This window comes from Sturnira hondurensis, unplaced genomic scaffold (assembly GCF_014824575.4).
Source record: "Sturnira hondurensis isolate 20B ecotype Veracruz unplaced genomic scaffold, ASM1482457v3 Scaffold0022319, whole genome shotgun sequence".
Lineage (NCBI taxonomy): Eukaryota > Metazoa > Chordata > Mammalia > Chiroptera > Phyllostomidae > Sturnira > Sturnira hondurensis.
The window spans coordinates 4,694,713-4,716,634 of NW_028094950.1; the positions used below are offsets into that span (position 1 = coordinate 4,694,713).

Below are 21,922 nucleotides of genomic sequence, written 5' to 3' on the forward strand. Positions count from 1 at the left end.
TTGTATCATCATCTCCAGATTACTTGACGCTCTCCCCCACTGGCTGCCCTCCCTGAGGAAAGGAGCCGTGGCTGCTGGTTCATTTCAGTGTCCTCAGACAGCAGATGCTCTAGTGTTTAATGAGTAAATACGTGTATATATACATGGATGGATGGATGGATGGAATACAAAAAGTAGTCTGCATGCTCTTATTATAAGTGTGATTGCAGTGCCTCAGCATCGCTCACACATCGTTCCGTATTCATCCGTCCTGTGATGCTGCGTTTGCCTGATGCCACTACCATCTTCATCTTTGTATATTCTTCAAGTCCTATGGGCAAAGGAATGTCTCTACTGCCAGACTGACACAAGGAGAGAAACACAAACACTGATCATGGGCTGCCCACCAGCCCAGCGGCACACCCAGCAGAGGTGCCCTAAGGGGGATAAATAGTTGAGGAGTAGGCACAAGAGGAAAGCGGAGGTGACGGAGGGGTCTTATGCTCGAAAACGATGGACAACAGCTTCTTGTGTTTAAAAAATAAACCCCACTGACTGCAGCAAATAAAGCGACCAATCACTGGGATCTCTATGGTCAGTTTTACTCTATTTGAATGAAGTTTCCATCAGGCTCCAGTGTGAGTCAGAGCAAAGCTCTGGAGATGCTGCTTGGCTCTGCCCAAGCAGTAGAACAGGTACTACCCACTGGGCAGTATTCACCCTGGTAAAGCAGAATAACACACAGAGTGAGTCCATTTCTCCCTGTCATGGCCTCAAATCCTGTCCATGGGGAAGCTCAAATAGCTATACATCTTGTACCTGACCTTGAGAAGGTGATGACAGGAAGGAGCCCCTAAAACATTTCCTCTGGGCAGACTGCTAACAGCCCCTCATTACCTAGAATTCTCTCCTTCCACAGTATTGGACTTTTTAGTTGGGCATATAGCCACCCAAAATTAAGGCTACTTTCCTAGTGTCCCTTGCAGCCAGGTGTTGTCATGTGACTAAACTCTGGAAATGGGCTAAGGCAATGTATGCAATTTCTAGGTCTTACCCTTAAAGGGAAAAGGCATATTTTCCCATCCCTTCTGTCTTCTCCTTCTCACTAGCTGCAAAGTGACACTATGGGGAGCCTGGTGAATCAGGGCAACACCTTAAGGAGGGCCACCAGGAGAGAAGGAGACTAAGTCCCTCGAGCTTATGGAGCAGAGCTGCCAGGTCAGCTTGGACTTTACATGAAAGAAAAATATTCTTCAGTCACGCTGAAACCATGGGAGTTTCTGCCACACTCAGTTGGACTTTTATCCAAACTAAACTGTGTGTGTGTGTGTGTGTGTGTGTGTGTGTGTGTGAACACCCTGAAAGATATTCATGTCTCTTCTATTGACAGTTACTACTTCAATAGAGTTTTGGTCCTTCAAAGGAGTCATTCGTTCATTTAAACAATAAACACATAACATAAGTCCCTAACACAAAATAAAAGAGCACCTTCTATATATTTGAAATCTTAAAAGGAGATAGACTGATTCTTTGGGAAATGGTTCCTTACTGGATATATACTCTTTTATTAATTCTGTACCAACTGGAATCCTTAGTTACCCAGAGCTTTCTCCTTCAGTCTGACCACTAAGATTTTTCTACTCAGGTGGCTGATCCAGGTGTCTAATGCTACCCTCACTCAAATGTCCTCCTCATATCCACATCCTGAAAGCTGAGCCATATTTCATACAGCTCGTTTCACCTCCCGACTCCAGGACATCCCTTGACTCTTTGCAGTTGGTCTTGTCTTATGTAATCTCTCCCCAAGCCACCTAGATCCTCATCCAGGGAGTTACGCCAGCAACCCAGCTATGTCATCTTGAAAGATGTCTTCAGGCACAAGATTCAGAGTCCGCAAGAGAGTTGACTGGGGCTGAGCTGTGAAGCCACAACATATTAGCTCTCACACGATCTCATTATTTCTCATGCTCCTGGTAGACATGTCACATTTTTTAAAAGGACATGGATAAAAATAAGTCCTATCTTGACATGCAGTGAGATTTACTTAGAAAACAGACCATCCCTGTCTTTTGTGGTCTCCCTCGCATTTCTTCTAAAAGAAATTCCTTTCAGTTTTCACATTTTCCTCTGACAATCTCATTACAGATTCTAACACACACAGCCTAATTTTCAAGTCATCCAGATAGATTTCTTATACTAGACATCTCAAGTTTTACATCTTGTCCTTTCATTTCCTCTTTGAAAAAGTAGTATTTAAGGAAGTTCATTGACTACTCTCTTTGCAAGTAAACCACATATACATAAGAAAATTAGCTAGCTACTTATTTTTGAGAATGGGGATACTATGTTATCCTGTTATGTTGCATCCTACTTATTTAAATAACCAATGTCAAAACTGTTCATTATGATTCTCTGTAGGTTTATTATGCTGGATAACACACTATAATATGTTCCATTCCTTTCATTTATTTTTCAAATTGAATTTCAGTTAAGGTATAAGTTAGAGTCTTTTATCAACGTATTCTATCAAACAACTTGTTTTGTTATTAGGAATTGAGGATACAGAGATGTGTAAGACACTGTCTCTGACCCTGTAGGTAGCTGGACAGGAAAAGTGTCACAATGCCAAGTAATCTGTGGTACAGGGACATGCTAGCAGATATATAGTGACAGGTCCATTTGCTTTCTAGAATCTTGGCATTGGAATGAAATCCAAGGGGTCAATAGTTCTATCCCTCATTTCACAGAGGAATAAACTAAGTCCAAGCCTACCTGTTCCAACCCTAACCTATCTTTCATTCCTCTCTCCTCTGCTTAGCCACATGGAACCTCTTTCTGTCTGTGGAACATGGTGCCATATTTTATTCATTTCTATATCTCCAGAAAAAAAGTAGGAGGTGAAGCTCAAAAAATGGTGCCCTGCTCCCCTTTCCCTTCCAGGACTCCCAAAACTCTTGCTAACCCATAATCTCATAGCTCTTGTGCTCTGCCTGTACTCATCTGTTTGGAAGGTTTTATCCCCCCAGATGGCACAGGACTTCCGTGGGTGTCCCACCTGTAGTCCCTGCAGAGTTCAGTTTGGTGTAGCACACAAGGCACAGACAATAAAAGTTTAACGAATAACTCAGTCTACTCTAGCTCGAAGTCATTTGCTCGAGGACACACTGTGCTCTCTTACAGCTTCATTCACTGAATCACTGTGAACATCTACAAGGGAACTAAAAAAACCCTCTCATTCCCGGTACTGTCATGCTATTTTAAGAAGAATACAACACCAGGTCATCAGAATTTCTGTGGTCATCTCACTCCTCTAGGCATGAAACCATCTGTTTGCCTCATGTACGCATTAGGACTTCGGGTTTCCTCAGCACTGGATGACTCTGTGATTGGGCCCCTCACATCTCCAACCTCCCTTTCCCCATTACCTCTTCGGTCAACCAACATAGCTGCTTGCTGTCCCCCACACCACCCCTCTGTCTCCCTGTTCTTGTGTCCTTGCTTAGCTTGTCCCTTCTCTTAGGAATGTCACCCTCGCAGCTGCAATTCCTACCTATACTTCAAGGTATCTTGAAATTTTCAGTGACGCTATTTACATAGAAATTCACTAAACCAGAATATCTTTACTGGTCTTGGGAAAAATACTACTTGCTCTATCAGCTCTCAGCTATCTACGTAGATTCTTATATTGAGTTGCAAGTGCTTTACACAAAGGAGGCGGTCTGACTCAGATTCCACATTCCCCATAGTTCCTAGCTGCAGACTTGTTATATATACCTCCTGGTGTTTGTTGACAGTGAATGATGGCTAGTAGCTTCTCTGTATTGCTGTCTACAAAGGGATTGACGGAACACATGACGGAACACATGAAGCCCTTGGACATTTTGTAGATGCATTTAGACTATTTTACAGTTATCTCTCCTGTTTCTCCCCAGTTATGATAGGACTGCATTTCATCTGGGAGGGGAGAAGTTGACATAACACAAGGATGATTCACAACTTCAGGGCAATCACAAGAATGGGGTGCTAAGCTCTGTAAAAGGTGAAAGATTTATGCAATCTGAAGAGAAACTGGAGCATAAGCTCTGTAACAACCCTCAGAGAGAAACAAAGATCCAAGAATATTTCATGTGGAGACATGAGAACAATAATTAATACAATGGAAAGCTTTCTTCTGGTAGGTGCTTGAGAAGCCAAAGGATGGGAGAAAGGAAATGATTCCTGCCAAATTGGGTCAATGGTACCAGCTCCATGTCCTTATCACCCATTTCAAAGGGTTGTAAAAATCCAATAATGTAAAACAGCTTTACAATGAGAGATTCAGATATGATTTTGTATCTTTAAGTCCAATCTTGTACTAAACATGGGCTATTTCTTCTTCTTTGGCTCTATTTCCAATTTAAAAAGGATTGTCCTTTAATAATTAACTGTAGATAATAGCTAAGAGGGGAGTTAGTCTTTCTTGCTTAAAAACTCCATAATCAGGATGGAGTTGAGAACCATCCTTTTGGATGTTAAGTGAAGCAATTAAGAAATTGTTCCATCTTGGACTGCCCCTCCCTTTCCCAAGGGCCTCTGTCTCTTCCTTTGTAAATTCAGGGTGAGGTGAGGGGGGAATAAGGGGGTTGACTGAAAGACTTCTGAAGGGCTCTTTGCAACTTTATCCTGAGAATAGACAAGTCAAGATATCATCTAAGGGCATTCTTTTGGATACCATGGCTGCAAAAACCACTGATATCTCTCTAACTGACACCTGTGGTATCACAGGAAAGCAAAATCCCAAGGTGTGGGAGTCATCCAAAAGAATTTCACACCCTTGGAGACAGGAGAAGGTTATCACTTAAACCCCTCTGGGATAAAGTTTCTCACTAATGCAAGGCTCACTGGTAGCTAGCTATTCCCTGAGACAATCTCCCCATAGTAAAGTGCTTTTGGAGCCCCACAGAACTGGAATTTTATTGTTTTCCCTGAACAATTTTATTGTCGTCTCTTTCCTGAGATGTCAGACCCAAGCCCTTGTTTTCTATATTAATTCAAGTTGAAATGCAGCCTCAATCATGTTGGGAAACATCCCAAAGAGAAACGAATTCCTAGGTTTTCACCAAAAGTTTTAGCATCCTCACCAGCCCAATCTGGATGACATTTAGTACCTTATATAGTGTCTATTTCCCAAAAGAATTCACACAATTCTGTATATAATTCTGCCAAGCAATTTTTAATAAAGTCTACTCCTAATTACCTCTTATGAATGAGCAGAATCTGAATCCTTGTAAACCACCAATCCAAAAACCACTTTTGAACTGAGACTTTTATTTTCAAATTTGATTTGAATCTGGTGTTGCAAGGTTGTAATGGCTATCTCTGTCACATTTTCTTTTGATAAAATATCTGATGGGGAGCCAGCTCTTGATGCTATTGGATCCCAGGGCAGGCCACCACAAAATATTCCACAATGGCAGATAGATTATTTTGAATTGAAATCACTTGAGAAGCAGCAGGGGCAGGAGGAGCTGCCTGGCACTGCTCTGTCTCTATAAATGCACAAATGCAGGAAATAAATCTCCATGTGAGAGGTGCCCTTCCTGCTACAAAAGGGCTAAGGCGCAGAGCAGTCGGACTAGGGCTCAGACAACCTTATGGCCAGAGATAGAGAAACCAGGGCTGAGAAGTTTATACAAGCAAGCCCTTGTCAATTTTACTAATAATGGCCCTGAACCTACATTCTACTCAAATTCCTTACTAACTACATACCCCACCACCTGTTCTCTTTTGTCCAAGTCGCAACTAATTTATTGTTTCTTTATATAACGGATATATAAATGGCCTGCTTCACTTCTCTCTCAGAGAATTATTCTTTTAATTCTCCCACATACATATCATATTTTGGAATTCGTGCCTGTTATTTTGCCTTGTGCAAATTTTATTAGTAGTCTAGCTGCAAGGATGCAAGAAGGAGAGAAGCGGGGATTCCCTCTCCATAACAGGGCCACAGCCCAAGAGAGCAGGCTATTGGCATCTGGAAGACTTCCCATGCCCAGGTGCCTTAATCTGGCCACTGATCAGTATTACCTGGGTAAGACGATTCACCGTTTACAAAGCACTTCAGTTGGCTTTCACATGAACTAGGCATGATTCAGAGTATTCTCCTCGTTTGATAGATGAGGAAATTGAGGTCTGGAGTACTTTGTTGATTTATGAAACAAACCTTTACGTATAAGACTTTCCCAAGTTCTCAGGGCTAGTATATGGTAGAGACGGGTATACATCAGCCCTCTGATTAAACCACAATATTTATGTGTATTCAGACAAAACACTGACGGAAGTGTAGGCGTAGGGGAATGGAGAGGGGCTCCAACTAGTGAGAATGTGAGGAAAGCTTTCAGAGTTGTGTAGTAAAACCATAAAGTCCTTGTGAAAGGGGGTGGGGGGTTAAAGTCCTAAGAACACAAAGGAGGAAGAGATCTTCTGGATTTGAGAATGGGGAGAGCAAGGAAGGCTCTTCTAGGCTTTGTGAAGTGAAAAGCATTATACAAAACTAAGATGATATTCTAGCTCCACCAAGCTCTGAGCTTACTGATGCCGTTGCCCAGGACAGCATCTGTCTTCCAGGAAGCACAGAGGAAATGAGTCTTAAATGAATTAGTAAATAAAGCCACTTTTCTGTGGATAAGCACATAATGACCAAACTACAGAAGCTCTTCAGGAAATGGTCACTTGGATGGACATAGAATGACCTGGCAGGAACTATTTTATTACACGCAAATACATTTTACCAAAATCCAAAGAGTTCAAATTGTTCCCTAGACCCGCCATCCCACCTGCCTCAGGCATACCTCCAGGTTGTCTAATACCTAACACTCAAGAAATTTTGGTGCAGTGGGGTTTGCTTGGTGGAAAAGCAGAAGCTTACGAGAAAAAGAACCTCTGGGTTTTTAGTTACCTTTGAGAATTTTTCCGTCTTCATTGACAAAATGATTAGCCGTAGTGATTGAGCCGGTGAACGTGTGTGAAGTACAGGACACTGAGTGGCTGGTGGGACTGAATAAAGGCCCTGAATGTCACACTTCATCCTGCATGGCAGCAGAGGACTGGGGGACATCTTTGTGCTGGGGAGGACACAGAGCTCAGTGCCGAAGGATCTGTGATGGGAATGAGGCTAGCATAGCTTCATGGTGGCTCCTGCCATGATAGCTGCCCCATGTTGGAACACACGGTAGACATGAACAGAGCCTTACACCCTCCTCTGTAGACCATCAGCTTTGGCATACAAAATAAAACCTATTTTTCATCTTGCCTCTCTGGGGATAAATGAGTAGATCATCATTCACGATGGAAAAACATCTTCTTACAGGTTGCAAAATCATTTTCACTTTCCTTGGAGACTCTACCATTGAGGTGACCGGTCTAGGCTTATTATTTCCATATTAGAGATAGGACCCAGAGATTCAGAGAGGCAGTGATCTGGCAAAGGCAGCACAGCTAGGACTGAATCTCAGTTCTGTCAGATTCCAAATTCCTCGATCATTTTTAACTACCCCGACTGCTTTTTCAGCTCAACCTGAACCCACCCAAGGGGCCCTGATGCCCACAGTTCTGGGAGTCAAACTCCAAAGAAATACCAGAATTTATTTGGGGCTTCTCAGGACTCTGGCAGCTTTGTTACCCAGTTTTTTCAGCTTTGATGTCCCAGTGACTAAACAAAATAGACTGGCATCAGCCTTCTAAGGAAGAGGCCCTTGGAGAGCGACAATTATGCCTTCACCCAATTGGTTGCTCTTCCCCAGGGTGGGTGTTCTTTTTGAAACTGTGGCTGCGTCTCTGAAAGTATAGTTAACACCACCAATCCTCCATCTTAATTGTGATCTTGACCTGGCAATCACTATGATTTGTGGAAACAGAAAATGCTCGTTGGGGAAAATAATACCTGGGTCTTTGTGACAAAGTACAAAAGCTCCTTTGCTGACCTCTCACAACAGTGCTATCGTGGGATGAGGAAACATCTACAATGTCCGTGACCAGACACAGATGCTCCTGCATGTGCCGTGGTGTCTGCACCTCAGATACAGGGGGCTCTGGGTTTGCATGGGAGAAGGTTGTAACAGAGAAGAGTTGAGTACTGTATTAGTTTGCTGGGGCCGCCATACCAGAGTGCCACAGATCAGGTGACTTAAACAATAAAAGTGTATTTCCTCACCCTTCAGGAGGGTAGAAGCCCAAGATCCAGGTGTTGGTAAAGTTGGTTTCTTCTGAGGCCTTTCTCCTTGGCTCGTAGATGGCTGCCTTCTCCCTGTGTCCTCATACTTCCTGTTCTTATGACACCAGTCCTAATGGATTAGGGCCCACTCTAATGACCTCATTTTCACTTAAAATTACCTCTTTAATGACCCTGCCTCCAAATACAGTCTATGATTTCCATAGATGAACTTGTGGGGGAGGGCACATTTCAGTCCATCATAGGTACCACACTTCAAAAAGGTAAAAATATCTCCTTACAGATGTTTTATCTTCTTAAAAGCCAGAAGTCCTCCATCTCTGCTTTAATTAACTTTTTACTTTATTATACCATTTTTAAAGTAACCTCTCTTTTCCACTCTTGCCCCACCATAAGCAAGGGTGTCATTCTGTCTCGTATCATGGTTAACTGTGTCCTTCTGAGTAGCCTGTGAAAGCCTCAGGGCTGGCAGGACTGTCCTTAGGTTACTTCTCTATGTCTCCACCACAAGGCTTCCTGGGAAGGAGACACACAGCCAGTCTTTAATATAATTCACTCGACAAACACTGGTGCTTACTCTGCAGCAGGCTCTGTGCAAGCCGCTGGGCCTTATGTTAATGGAAATGAAGTAAATGTGGTCAATACCACTAAAAAATGAAACCTGGATCAGACCATGCCCAGATCTGTGTCATTCAAAGCTCCCTCCAGCAGCAGTATGGTGGACGGGAGGGAGGGCTCGAGGAGGACCTGCCACAGGGTCCAGGCAACAGGTAAGGCTTTGTGCTTTGGTATAAGTCTACATACCAGTGCTTATTATCCATTCTCCTATCTTCAGTCTTTTTGGGACACTGGGCAAATTGCCTCATTTTTCTGAACCTCAGTTTTAAACATTTTAAAACACAGACTCAGTGAAAGGGTCCCTTCACATTTTGGTTACAAAGGCTTCTAAAGTTGAGGGTTTGTGTCTCCTGGCCTTGCAGAAGGGCCTCTCCCATCATCCCACTCCTCCCCAACCTCACCAGAATTTGTTCTACAGCAGTGAAGTGACTCTCCTGGAGCCTGAAACAGGTCAGGTCAGCGACAGTAGATGCGCCAGGCTGACCACACAGACAGGAGGAGGGCAGAGGCCACCAGCAGTTTTGTTCACTCAGCTGTATTCCAGGGTGTTTCCACGTCCACACTGAGCTAGAAGGAACCACTAAAAAGTGCCTATTCCCCAGGAGAAGGATTGCATCTTGCTGAACATTTGCACTTTTCAGCAGCATTAAAGGAAGTTTCTTTTCTCGTCAGTCCTTCTCCTGGTCCTCATTATATAATTCACATCTTTCCACGCTTTTCCTTTCTAGCCTATCAGACTTGTCTTCCTTTTTTCTGTGCATGTGGCACATTCCCTATGTGACTCTTCTTTGTCTTATGTCCTTGGACAACTCTGCAAGGAGAGGGATACTTTTCCTACTTTCTCACTGTTCGACACAAGGGCACAGGCTGAGTTTGCATATGGCTGTTAAGAGGTTGCCAAGAGTCTAAACCCCACCCAGAAAGGGATGTATTCCCTCCCTGGAATGAAACAATCCACTCTGGGGTGGGGTTGGGGAGGGTGGGTGGGAGATAACGTCAGCACGTACACGTCAGTTGTACCTCAAAACTCTGATCTGTGTTCAATGTTTACATCCTCCTCTCCCCCCTTCTTGAGGCTCATGCTTTTTCAGTGCTGAGTATTTCCAGTATATAAATGAAATACCTCATTTCCTGCATTTCAACCGTGCCTTCAAAGGCAAAACTCCTCTCATTTTAAACAAATAGTGATGAACATGGTACACAGAGCTCTCTTAAACACAGAGTGACAGCTTGTATGACCTTTAGTGTTATGAAAGTGGCTTTGACAAATCTCATTTGTCTGTACTTTCCTTGGGGCCGAGAGTGAAGACAGTTCTGAGGCTCAGGCTAACTCTTGGGTAATAAAACAGTAGAAGATGAGACTTTGAAAATGCATGTATAATAATCTAGGAACATGCATACCATCACACTTCTCTGCAAAAGCAATTTATTTCAATTGAATAATAAATGCATTTCTCAGCATTTCTATATAAAAGATCTTCACATGATAATCATGAATTATTTAGATCTCCTTAGAAATGTCACAGTAATCTTATTACATACATACATGCTGGTACACATGTACCTTTTTACACACACTTACAGACATAGATTTTTATAAATCTAATGCCCTCAGGTGCTTAGCTTTGGAGTGATGATACTCGTGCAGGGTTAATGAGCTTTTAATAATGGTATAAACACCTGCAGGCTCACCACCCTAAACCATGGTTATGATTGACACAACTTATATCTAACCACATGGCTGTATCCTCATCCCTTGCCTTTTCCCCACTGGATATAACTCTCAGTCTGAACCCTATGTTCATCACGCTCTTCCTTTCCTTCTTTTAAATTTTTATTTGTTTTTTTATTTAATTCTTATTCAAGTACAGTTTTCTGTTTTATATTCCCTGCCCTGCCCCCCCTTCCTTTCCTTTTTATATGATTTGATGGCATTTATTTGCAGTCTTATACAGTATTTTTAGGTTATCTGTGTTTAATTTAGAATATTTTGAGACTTATTTTTTGCACTTAATATTTTAGTGTTGCTACAATTCAACTCTTTTGACTGCTTGTGTGAATACACCACAGTTCATTTTCCACTCTCCATTTGATGGGCATTTGGGTTGTTTCCCAGATTTGCTATTGTGAACAGTGCGGCTATGAGTGTTATTACACGTGTCCTTTCTTGTACACGTGCAAGGATGGAATTCTGGAGCACAGGCTACGTGAAACTTTCAACTTCAGGGGACAATGACAATGTTTTATGCAATCATCCCACACACATATATGCACATGAATGTTTCAGATTGCTCAAATGGAGAGTTGCTACACTTAAGTGATAAAATCAATATTTTCTACTTGGTATTTCAGCCAGAAAAAGTCAAAAGAAAAACCACACATTTCTTCCACAAGCCTAACATTATATAAGGAGGCATAAAATGGAATGTCTTGAATCATGCCTGGTAAACTCAGACAAACAATACCATTGCAGTAGAAATTATACCTTTCATGGAACCATTTCATCTAATGTCCATGGAAAGATTAGCTCCTAAATAGTACAAAATGCCGAGTTAGAGTCCATGTGTAGACACGAATGCCTGGATGTACACCATACCTTCCCTAAACTCTTTTAAATGTGGGAATTTATTTTTTTCTTATCTTAAAATAGAAAGACTTTTCTTGGTCAAAAAATCCACATATTTTCTTTTGAACTGAGATAGGTACAGATACTTTTTCAAGTCAAACAATAGTGCAATTAGCAGCTTGTCAATAATCAGCAGCAAACACGGTTATCTGAAATTTTACTGTTCTTTTGCCAGCCTGTCATCCTCTAAACTCTAGTCAGTGTTTTGATGGAACAATTACTCTTCTTGTTCAGGAACTGCTTATCTCTGGAACAAAGCACACCCCTTTGCATTTTTAAATTGTCAATTTTTCTTTTTTCACTTATTATTTTTATTAAATTTATTGGGGTGACATTGCTTAATAAAATTATATAGGTTTCAGGTGTGCAATTCTACAACACATCATCTCTTTATTGTTCTGTGTGTATTCACCACCCCAAGTCAAGTCTGTTTCCATCACCATTTTCCCCCCTTTGACCCTCTTCTACGTGCCCCAACCCCCTTTCCTTCTGGTAACATCATACTGTTGTCTGTGTCTATGACTGTATTGTTTGTTTGTTTGCTTGTTTAATCCTTTCACCTTTTTCACCCAGCCCCCCAACCCCCTCCCTTCTGACAACTGTCCATCTGTTCTCTATATGTAGGAGTAAGTTTCTATTTTGCTTTTGGGGTGAAACAAACCGGCTAGTTTCAGTTATAATTCCACACGGAGCTACATTTCATGAGAACAATGTTTTCTGGACTGAAAGGAAAAAGAGGTGAACAACTCACCTTCACGTAGAGCTGCTGGAATTCCTCGAGGTTCAGCCTCCCGCTTGGACAGTCCTTGAGGAACCCTTTGTACCACTGCTTGAGCTCATGCTCGTTAAACTCCGTGCTCTTCACCAGGTCCTCCATCACTTCAGGGGCCAGTTTGCTGTTCTGTTTCCCCATTCTGCCTGGAGAAAAGCAAATGAACACAATCAGCACCATGGCTGGGGTTATTTAGACTTGGTTAGGAGCCAAGCTGCAGTTCCGAGCAGTTCTTTGATGGGAACACCCTTCTGGGTGTCTGATCAAAGTCTCTTCATGTCCACTTCCCTCTCTTTGGTATTCCAGAACAGAGATAAGCACAAAACACTCTTCCCACAGTCCAAAGGGCGGTAGAGCTCATCCCCCTCCATCATGTGCCATCTTTCACTTGGCACTGATGACCACACGGGAAGGCAACTGTTCCTTTTTATGCTACTAATGTAAAGTACATGGAGACTGTTTATATTTTCCTTCTACAAATTAAGTGTATTAGCATTTGCTGCCCAGGTACCTAATTCTACATTTAGTTTGTGGGGATATTGAGATTACTGACAAGAACAATGAAAAGGCTTTAGAGCCAAATGATTAAAAAGTGGCTCAGGATATTTGATTAGCAATGGTGGGGAGTCTTCATTTTCTTTTTCTTTTTTTCAAATGGAAACACCTCGTTTTTATTAGTCAAATCAAGTCTTTATTTCTCTTCATCTTCAGACACTCCCTACATTGTTTTCAGCGATGATGACCAACTCTTGGTGGCTTTTTACAAAATTAGTTGGTGAATTTCAGTTGATATAATTCCATTCTTTTAGTATTACTGCTAGTAAGTAAAAACAATAGTGCATAAAATAACATTACCTATATCAATTAGGTCCCAGGTTGTGTGACCATTATCACAGTACAGTGTGGATGAACAAAGTATAGGTTTGAAGTCATGCCTGATTTTTACTCCTGATTTGGCCATTGACCAAGTCTGTTACTTATGGCAATATTAACTGCCTTATCTTCAGTTTCTTCCTTAATAAAGCACATATAATAACAAAACTCTTTCAGATTCACTGTGATGGCTAAGAAATAGGTAGGTAAACAAAGATTTAAAAAACTCCAAAATTAAAATAGTTGTATTAACACAAGACAATTAAAGATAAATTTTTTAAATTTCACTTTAGCATCATTTCATAATTTAAAAAGAGAATGAAAACAAAACAAATTACTCACAGGTTGATTCAAAAAGCCAAAGTAAGCCCTGGCTGGCATAGCTCAGTGGATTGAGCATGGGCTGTGAACCAAAGGGTCGCAGGTTTGATTCCCAGTCAGGGCACATGCCTGGGTTGGGGGCCAGGTCCCCAGTGGGGGCCACATGAGAGGCGACTACACATTGATGTTTCTTTCTATCACTTTCTCCCTCCCTTCTCATCTCTAAAAATAAATAAATAAAATATTAAAAAATAATAAATAAATAAAAAGTCAAAGTAAACTTGAAAATCTAAGGGACCACCAGAATAAGGAAAATACTACAAGACCTTTAAAATCCAGTTAGAGAAAACTGAACTAGGTTTTAAAGAACCTAAACAAGTGGACCTAGTGCTTCATTCAATGTGCTTGAGACAAATTCTCTCCAAGGCTCTAGGCAAGTCTATACTTGCAATAGCCCAGAAAAGGTAATCTCATCCCATACTTTTTTTTTTTTACCTTGTTCTCAAACAGATTCCACACCCATTGTCAATAACCTGCCCTAACATTAAACAATTATTCCATTGAAATGTAACCAAGCCACTACTTCAAGGGAAGGCCTCACCCTCGGCACTATCCCAAACACACAGCCCTAGGAAAAGATCCCAGGAAGGTGGCCATTTGTGTTCCAGGCTCTTCTGTTTGAGAAACAACCTGAGGATCAGCAGCTATGCCCTTTTCTCATGGAGCTTCTCTACTAATTTTTGTTCTTAATTTCAAGTTCCAAGTCTCTTATTAGCAACTGTCTCTTAATTATAAGTTACTATAGGATTCTACAGCTGGATACAGAAATCAAGTAGGTACTCAGATGTCATGCTTAATTAATCTGAGTAAGAAAACTGTAATTAATGATTATCCTGATAGTCAAAAGATACACAAGTATTACCAAAACTCTCAGTACTTCACTGTGTTCTCTTCAGTAGAGAATTACAAATTTTCATTACTGAACTAGAATAACAGCTACTGAATACTGAGTGTAGGCTGTGGGGTAGGCAAAGTGTTGGGCACTTCATGAACTTGCTTAAGACCCTATGACAATTCAGGAATAGGGATTAGCACAGCTCTCTCAAGATCATACAAATAACGCATGGCAGAACCAAAATTTAAGCCTAGATCTACAAGACACCCATGCTCAATCACAGACGGAAAGGGAAGGTGTGTTAGGAGAAGGAACAGGAGCGACCACAGGCAGGTGTGGGAGGCTGAATTAGTGTCTCTTGGCAATGAAAAAAAATGACAAAAGATCAGTCACTTTGCCAGGCCCTTATTTGGAAAATGCAGTTAGATTTACCAAAACCACAAGCTCCGAAGTGACTTGGTGTTAATAATGGGAAAATGGATTCAGGGTTATTTAAAACCACCTCCTCCAAATGCCTCTAGAAGGTCAAAGGGTCAGCTTCTCCCTTAGGCAAGAAAACTTGAATTCTCCATGGATCATTTATGATTCTTTAAACTGTTCCAGCTGCCTGGGGAGAAGCTGGTCTCTTGCACACACAGGGAACACTGTCAGGACCGTGAATCACAGTTCTGAAGATTCAAATGCATAACTTCATGCTTCTTTATTATACCTCATGCTCAGCACCGTCACTCAGGTATGTGTAGCAACAGTGAATCATGCAGAAAATCAAGTTCTGAACTGACTCGAAGTGCCACTGACAACACCCTCATCAGGACTTGCCTGGATTAATGATCAGCCTCCTCACGAGGCTCTCTGACTCCAACCCACCTTCTTCTCCTTGAATGAATTTCTGAAATACAAACGTCACCATCTAATCATCTCCCTAAAACCCCCAACAGTTCTTCATTGTCTCCACAATCCAACCCCATCTCTCTACCACTGCAGGTCCTGCCTACGTACCTGTCTTTTTGCTTCCTATGCCAGCCAGCTATTACAGGTCCCTGGGCTTACGTGCTTCCACAGGTCCATGCCTTGCACATGCCGTTCTCTTTTCTTAGAATGACATGCCCTCTGCCTGCTCAGCAAAGTGTTTCTTCTTTAAGTGGCTTCAGCTCACATGCCACCTCCTCTTTGAAACCTCCACAGACTTTCCAAGGCCAACACAGGTATCTTTCATCCTAGGCATCCCCCTTACCTAGCAAGAACTTCCATGATCATTCTTTCTTTCTCTACTACATTGTTAGTTTCTTGAGAGAGAGGACTGTCTATTTATATTTTCATCCTTGGTACCTTATTCTATGTGCTCCACTGATATTTTTGAGGAATGCATGAATGAGGGGGACTGAGCCATTATGAAGGTGCTCAAGGACCTTGTCCTTGATCTTTATCAAGTTATGGTATTTGGTATGGTTTTTCCAGTCTCGTAATAATCTATATATGAGGAGAATCAATGAAACCCTAAGTATAAATATAAAATACAAGCAGCACATGGTAGGATGTTTCATTCTGTCCTCCTGGAGGTTGTTTCCTTGTCTGTCTTCATAAGATTTTGAACACCTTGAAGGCAGGGCCCCTGCCTTTTATCTCAGTACCCTCAGTTTTTGGCATACAGGTACTGCTTAGTACTGCTTGATAAATGAATGAAACAGCATCCATGGGCTAATGCTCCCTACCTGTACTCTATTTATTCTGGGGCTAAACAGCATTCTTTCACTTGGATTTGAGAATACAGAAAGAATAACGTGAAAGTAAAGCTCACCACATTCCCAGTGAAAATATTTCATGACATAGTGTGAGGGAGATTTAACCCAGCTCTGTCTCTAGTTGATACTGTGATCTTGGGTAAGATTCTTTCCTTCCCTCTTGTTCAGTTTCCCTCTTTGTTAAGTGAATGAGTTGGACCAGACGATCTTTAAGGCCTTTCTAAACCACTCTCCCCACCCCCCGCCCCGCTGAATTCACTGATTTGCAACATGTTTTGCGAATAAGACAATTTGAGCCACAGAATTCAAATTGCCTGTCTCAAAGAGTTAGTACATGTGGATTTTTTGCATGAGAACCTGTCAGTGTTTGAGTGTTTGTAACCTTAGAAAGTAGGGGACATTTTTGTTTGTTTGTTTGTGTGGTTGATTTTGGTTGAGTTTTTTTTTTTTTTTTTTTTTTGAGTGCATTATCTTTAAGCTTGAGTTCTAGCTACAAGGTAAAAATCAGCCCATCTGCAAACCAAGTAATTTCTCACTGTTTGAGTTACAATAGAGAGACACTCAGTATTATGCAAAAAATAGGACTGGTGGAGGGGTCCTGGTGGGCAGGAGAACCCCACCAGTGATTGGCCCTCAAGTGAAAGCCCAGACCTCCTTAAATGCAGTAAAGAGTAAATTTTTATATACCGTAGTTTACAAAAGGCCTTTGTGCAGCATTTGCCCATGTAACAATGCAGTGTGAAAGAGATAATCACCATCCCTTCTCTACTGATGAGAAGTTCGAAGGACAGAGAGATTAAGTAATTCATCCTAGCTCAACCAGCTGGTCAAACGCTTAGTATAGAATGAACAAGACTTCCCTGGAGCCCCACTGGTTTCTAATACAGACTGTCTATCATCTCTCATCCGGATTTTGCAACCACCTCCTAACTGGCTTCGTCCACTTCCTCCCGTCTTGACAACAGGATTCCAAAACAGAAGAGGCAGAGCACAGAAGAGTGCCTGTAGGAGAAAGCTGGAAGACTTTCTAAAAGAGGGGAAAGGCCCACCAGGGGAGCTGAGATGCACCCAAGAGCATCTTTCCTCCATAAAACCTTTTGCTCTTAAAAAGGACTCAAACAGAATACATTTGTGTATGTGAGTGTGTGTCGTCCCTGAGTCATCTCTGACCCACACTGATATCTAAGTCCAGCTTCCCAGGGCACAGCAGGGCCTGCTGCATGCGATGCGGTGGCACACAGAACGCCAGGTCCAGCTTCTCCCAGGTGATCTGGCTATCAGCCTGGAGAGATTCATGTAAAACTGGGGAGCTCAGGTGGAGTGGTCCAGTTACAGGTGCACACACAGCAGGATGAGCCTATCAACAGGGAAACGGCCCTGGAAATAGGGCTCAGAGCAGAGGAAGAAAGGGCTTCAGGGCTCAGGTTGGAGGCCTGTGGAATACATGACAGTGCAAGGTGCAGAAGGAGTCTCAACCGGAAGTTGAGCCAGCTCTAGTGTCAGACCACCTTTAACAGGTCTAGCCTTTAACAGGTCAGGTGCTCTCTAGGCCCTGGGCTCCTCACCTGAACAGGGAAATAACTGGAAGAGACTAGCCTTGCTCAGGCTTAGACTCCTACCCAGTTTGCCCTTTCTTTTCCTTACCACCTGTCTAAACTTTACTCCTTATGCAAGGCTTGGTCCCGATGCTGTCTTTCCCTTGACAGCATGATTTTTTTTTATCAATAATGACCCATGGCCTCGTTAACTCTGGGTAAGTCAGGTTTGGCATACATTTATAGGCATTCTCTACGAGAAAGGCCCTGTGTTGGGCATGGTGGGATACGCAGAGAAGACACAGTTCTAACCTTGAAGGGCTCCAAGCTGAATGCAGGAGATGTTCAGACCTCCTGGAATAGGCAGCATGGTGAGATGAATGCTGAGGGCACAGAGCTAAAGATCATGAGTACCAGAGGGACAAATTTTCCCCAAATCTGGCAACTTCACCTTCACCTTCAACTTCACCTTCAATCAGGCAACTGGTCCCCATGTGAAAAACTCCTAAACAGTGTTTCCTAGACTTGCTCATATACAAGAATCACCCCCGGTTGTCTTGTTGAAAATATACCTTCATGAGAGTCATTCTGTGAGGGAATTCTGTACTTTTAATAAACACCCCAGGTGAGTGTGATTCTCAGTCAATTGGGGAAGCACTAATTTAACATGAATACAAATCAAAGTAGATGGTCTAAGGAGAAAACACCCAAAGCAGCAGACATGACCCAAGTTCTCTTGGATTCCTCACTGCCTCCACGCGGCACCTCTCATATGGTTTCAAGACCCTGTATTAGAGACTCCAGTGGTAAGCATTTAGAAATCATCTAACTAAGGATGACCAAAGCCTGAAAAGATTTGCCTCCGGGCTCCTCTGTTTTATGCCCTTTTGTTTTAGGGTGGGGAGTCTGAGGCTGTCCAAGATCCCACAGGCAACGGATGGATGGCAGAGTCGGGATGAGAACTCCCATCTCCTAAACTGGCTGGGTGTTCCCACTCTCCCACCCCCCTAGGAGAGCTGTCTCCAGGCCAAACACTCAAAGCCCATGAGCCAGGAGGCATGTTTATTTCTGTGCCAAGATGTTCAAACAATCCCCATTACCACCCCTCTTGGATTCTGTAAACAAATGACATTAGGTTGCGAGTTTCCAGAGACTGTTAGAACAACCCTGAAAACGAAGACTCAGAGTTGCCCAGCACAGTGCATGGGGGAGGTATTCTTTTCAAAGGCAAATATGTGACACCCTGGTTCTTTCTGCTCCTCTCTCCATCCTCCCAAAGCCAAGTGCTCACAAGCCCCTAGCAGCATTTCCCAGGACACAGGAGTGTGTGGGAGGGTGGGAACACCTTGATCACAGGCTGGCCTTTTGTGCTGTCTCTGGGGACCAGAGCAGCTTCAGATAAGAGGAGAAATCCTTTCTCCTGGTGTTCTCTGGAGACTTTGCCTCAAACCCTGAACCTCATGAGATTATGGCCAAAGTCCTGGCCCACGAGCATGAAAAAGGCAGGAGGCACGGGCCGAACTCTCGGAACTCAAGATGAGGAATCATTTATTTAACCTGTAATAAACAAGGAGAAACACCTTGATGGCAGTAGCAGTGGCTGTGTTAGAGCAAGTGACAAGAGTTTCATTCCTGAAAGTGTAATCAGCACAGGAAAGTGAAAGCAGAAGTTAGCCCCAGGGATGAATAATCTGATCCAACTCCCTTGTTTTCTAGAGGAGCCCCAGGGAGGTTAGGGGACTGATGCCAGGGGACACAGGGGGGAGTAACAGAACCCAACAGTACCCTGGCTCCTGAGCCTCAGCAATAATAATCAGAGGCCTGTGATCCTTGGGTATTTGGATGGGCTGGAAGTCCCAGGCCCTGTAGGACTGGGAGGAGCCAATCCATGTCCTTGTGACCAGGGTGCAAAGAGTGGTCTCCTTCCCTAGGCTATCTCTCTATAGCTCAGGGGCTGAGAGCCTGAAGGGGCCCTGGGGATCTGCTGCATGGTATAGCTCTGACCCCAGGATGGGAGCTGCCAGTGGACCTTAGCCCTTGAATCTGACTAGGAGGTTCCAAACTAAAGTGGCCTGGTAACTAGGTGGTCAAGTCCTCAAGAACTCTGCCTCCAATGCATTAAGGGGCCTGATCAGCCCTGTGAGGAATTAGACTCTAGGGCACCTTCTTCCTCCTTTCTCAGGCACAAAGAACAGTTCCCAAGTGCCTGGGAACCACAGCTCGGACAAATGCCACACCTGGCACCCAGGTGCTAGGCTCTAACTTTGGAAGTTTTTGTTCAAACTCAATTTCCCTTTCACCCCATGTTGTGGGTTCCCCTCTCTGTCAATCAGAACATAGTGTCTTTTATTTTTCACTTAAATTTGGTTTAATGAAAACAAGAGCATGCTGGAGTCAGATCTGGAGTCCGGTAGTACGGCTGCTGCAATCAAGGTGTATGACTTTTGATGTTATTTAGCCCATTGGAGCCTCAGTTTTCTCACCTGTCAAGTAGACATGACGGTACTTGCTTATCAGATTGTTATAAGAATTAATTAGATAACACATTAAATCCTTCCTATGGTGTGCCTTCCATGTAGCAGATGTTCAACAAACAATAGCTATTATTATCCTGATCACAGGACCCAGCAAACTGGGCCACTCCAGAAGACAGGTGGACATTTCAAGATTCAGATCTAGACGTCTAGGAATCATTCTAACCTCGGTACCTATACCAGACCTGGTATGTGTCAAAAGAAATATGCAAACTCTGAGACACAGAGAATTTACTTCTTGGTCTTGTTTATCCCACTTCCTTCAAGTGAAAGTGCTTCATCTCTGACTTGGCACAGGAAAGTCATCTGAGGACCCCACAGCCCTGACTAAGCATCAACTGTTGAGTGAAGTTTCCATCTAATTTCTCGCTCACCCACTGAACAGAAGTGTGAGCTGATTAATAGCTGGTAACCTTTCCTCTGGGAGTGTTTCAAGCATCCACCCACTTTTCTGCATTTTATTTTTACTTCCCTGTTCGTCTCGTCTGCGACTCTCCAATGTGATTCTGGGAATCAGTTCCTATGAAAGGAATGGGCCGTCTCTGGCAGTGTCAGGACCTCACTCAGTTCTGTGAGGTAACAGAGGAAATGCTTTCATGAATAATCAGAGCCTTCTGTCCAACAGATTGCGTTCTAGGTTGTGCTGCCAAGTCACAGTGGGGAAGGACCATGGCCCTTATCTCAGAGCAGCAGGGAGCAGCGAGAGAGAAGTGCAGACCAGGAGCGCCCACGTCACCTACACATCCCCAGTCACAGGGTGAGGAGCAGCCTCGAGCATCAGCGGTGCATGTCTTCTCGGTGCTTTCAGAGTGAGGACCTAGATACCCTGGGGGGTGAATGACCTGTCCAACTATCTAGAGTCACTTAAGTCTTCTGATTCTTAAATCACTATCTGTACAGTAATCTAAAACAAACACTTAAATTCATGTGGGCGGGTCTTAAGTACAGAGAACTTTGAAATTCTCCTGTAAAGGTGGCTTTATAAAAGTAAAATGTTCTATTTGAAAAAAAAAGCATGATTCAACAAATTTTTACTCAATATTATCATGTATTACAATACAAAGGTAAATAGGGTTCTCAAATCCATCTTTAGTGAGGGCCTTTCCTGAATACTAGATAATCTCTTTATCTGCCTGCCAGCAATGCCCACCTCTGTATCCTATAACCTTATCAGACCCAACAGGTAATCTTCCCATGCTATTCCCTGGGTAAAACGCGCCACCACCTGCCTAGGGACTCATCCAGAGCCTGAGGTTATCCAAGACTCTGTCCTCCCCTTTACATCCCTGTATCTAATCAATCATCAAGCTAAGTCGTCTGTAGATTGTACTTCTTAACTCTCAAATTCCACCCACTCTCTGTTGCCACCACCTTAGACCAGGCCATCACCATCTCCTAACTTATTTCCCCATTGACAGTCTTGCCTTACTAACACCCACCTGCCACAGTGCAGCCAAAATGACCTTTCTAAAGCAGAAAATCTAATCATGTCACTGCTCTGCTTAACCCCTTTATTGGCCTTCCATTGTCCTCCTGAATCCAGGCCTCAGCATTGCATTCCGGAAGTTCAACTGGGCCTGCTCTGTGCCCCCGCACCCGGGAGCTTTTTTTTAGTCTCATCCCTCCCCCTGCTCCAACTTGCTGTATCATCTCAGAGCTTTTTGGTTGTGCACCAGCTGTCCCATTAGCTCTCCTCTGGCCTTCCTATAAACTCCAATCCATATTCCAGACATAAATGAGGCAACTCATCTTTAGTGACTTCCTTTTTTGCACCCTGACTCTTCTACACATTGCTTTTACCACACCCTGCGCCATGGT

At 43.0% G+C, this 21,922-nt stretch overlaps 1 protein-coding gene across 1 annotated transcript in view; it reads right to left on the bottom strand.

Annotated features, from left to right (window-relative positions):
* The window catches only part of VSNL1 (visinin like 1), an 81,813-nt gene that overhangs the window by 38,936 nt on the left and 20,955 nt on the right, over positions 1–21,922 (bottom strand). The window contains exon 2 of the mRNA XM_037035471.1: positions 12,184–12,350. Within this exon, the coding sequence (XP_036891366.1) occupies positions 12,184–12,345 (162 nt within the window). The 5' untranslated portion in view covers positions 12,346–12,350. The remainder of the gene's footprint in view (positions 1–12,183; positions 12,351–21,922) is intronic.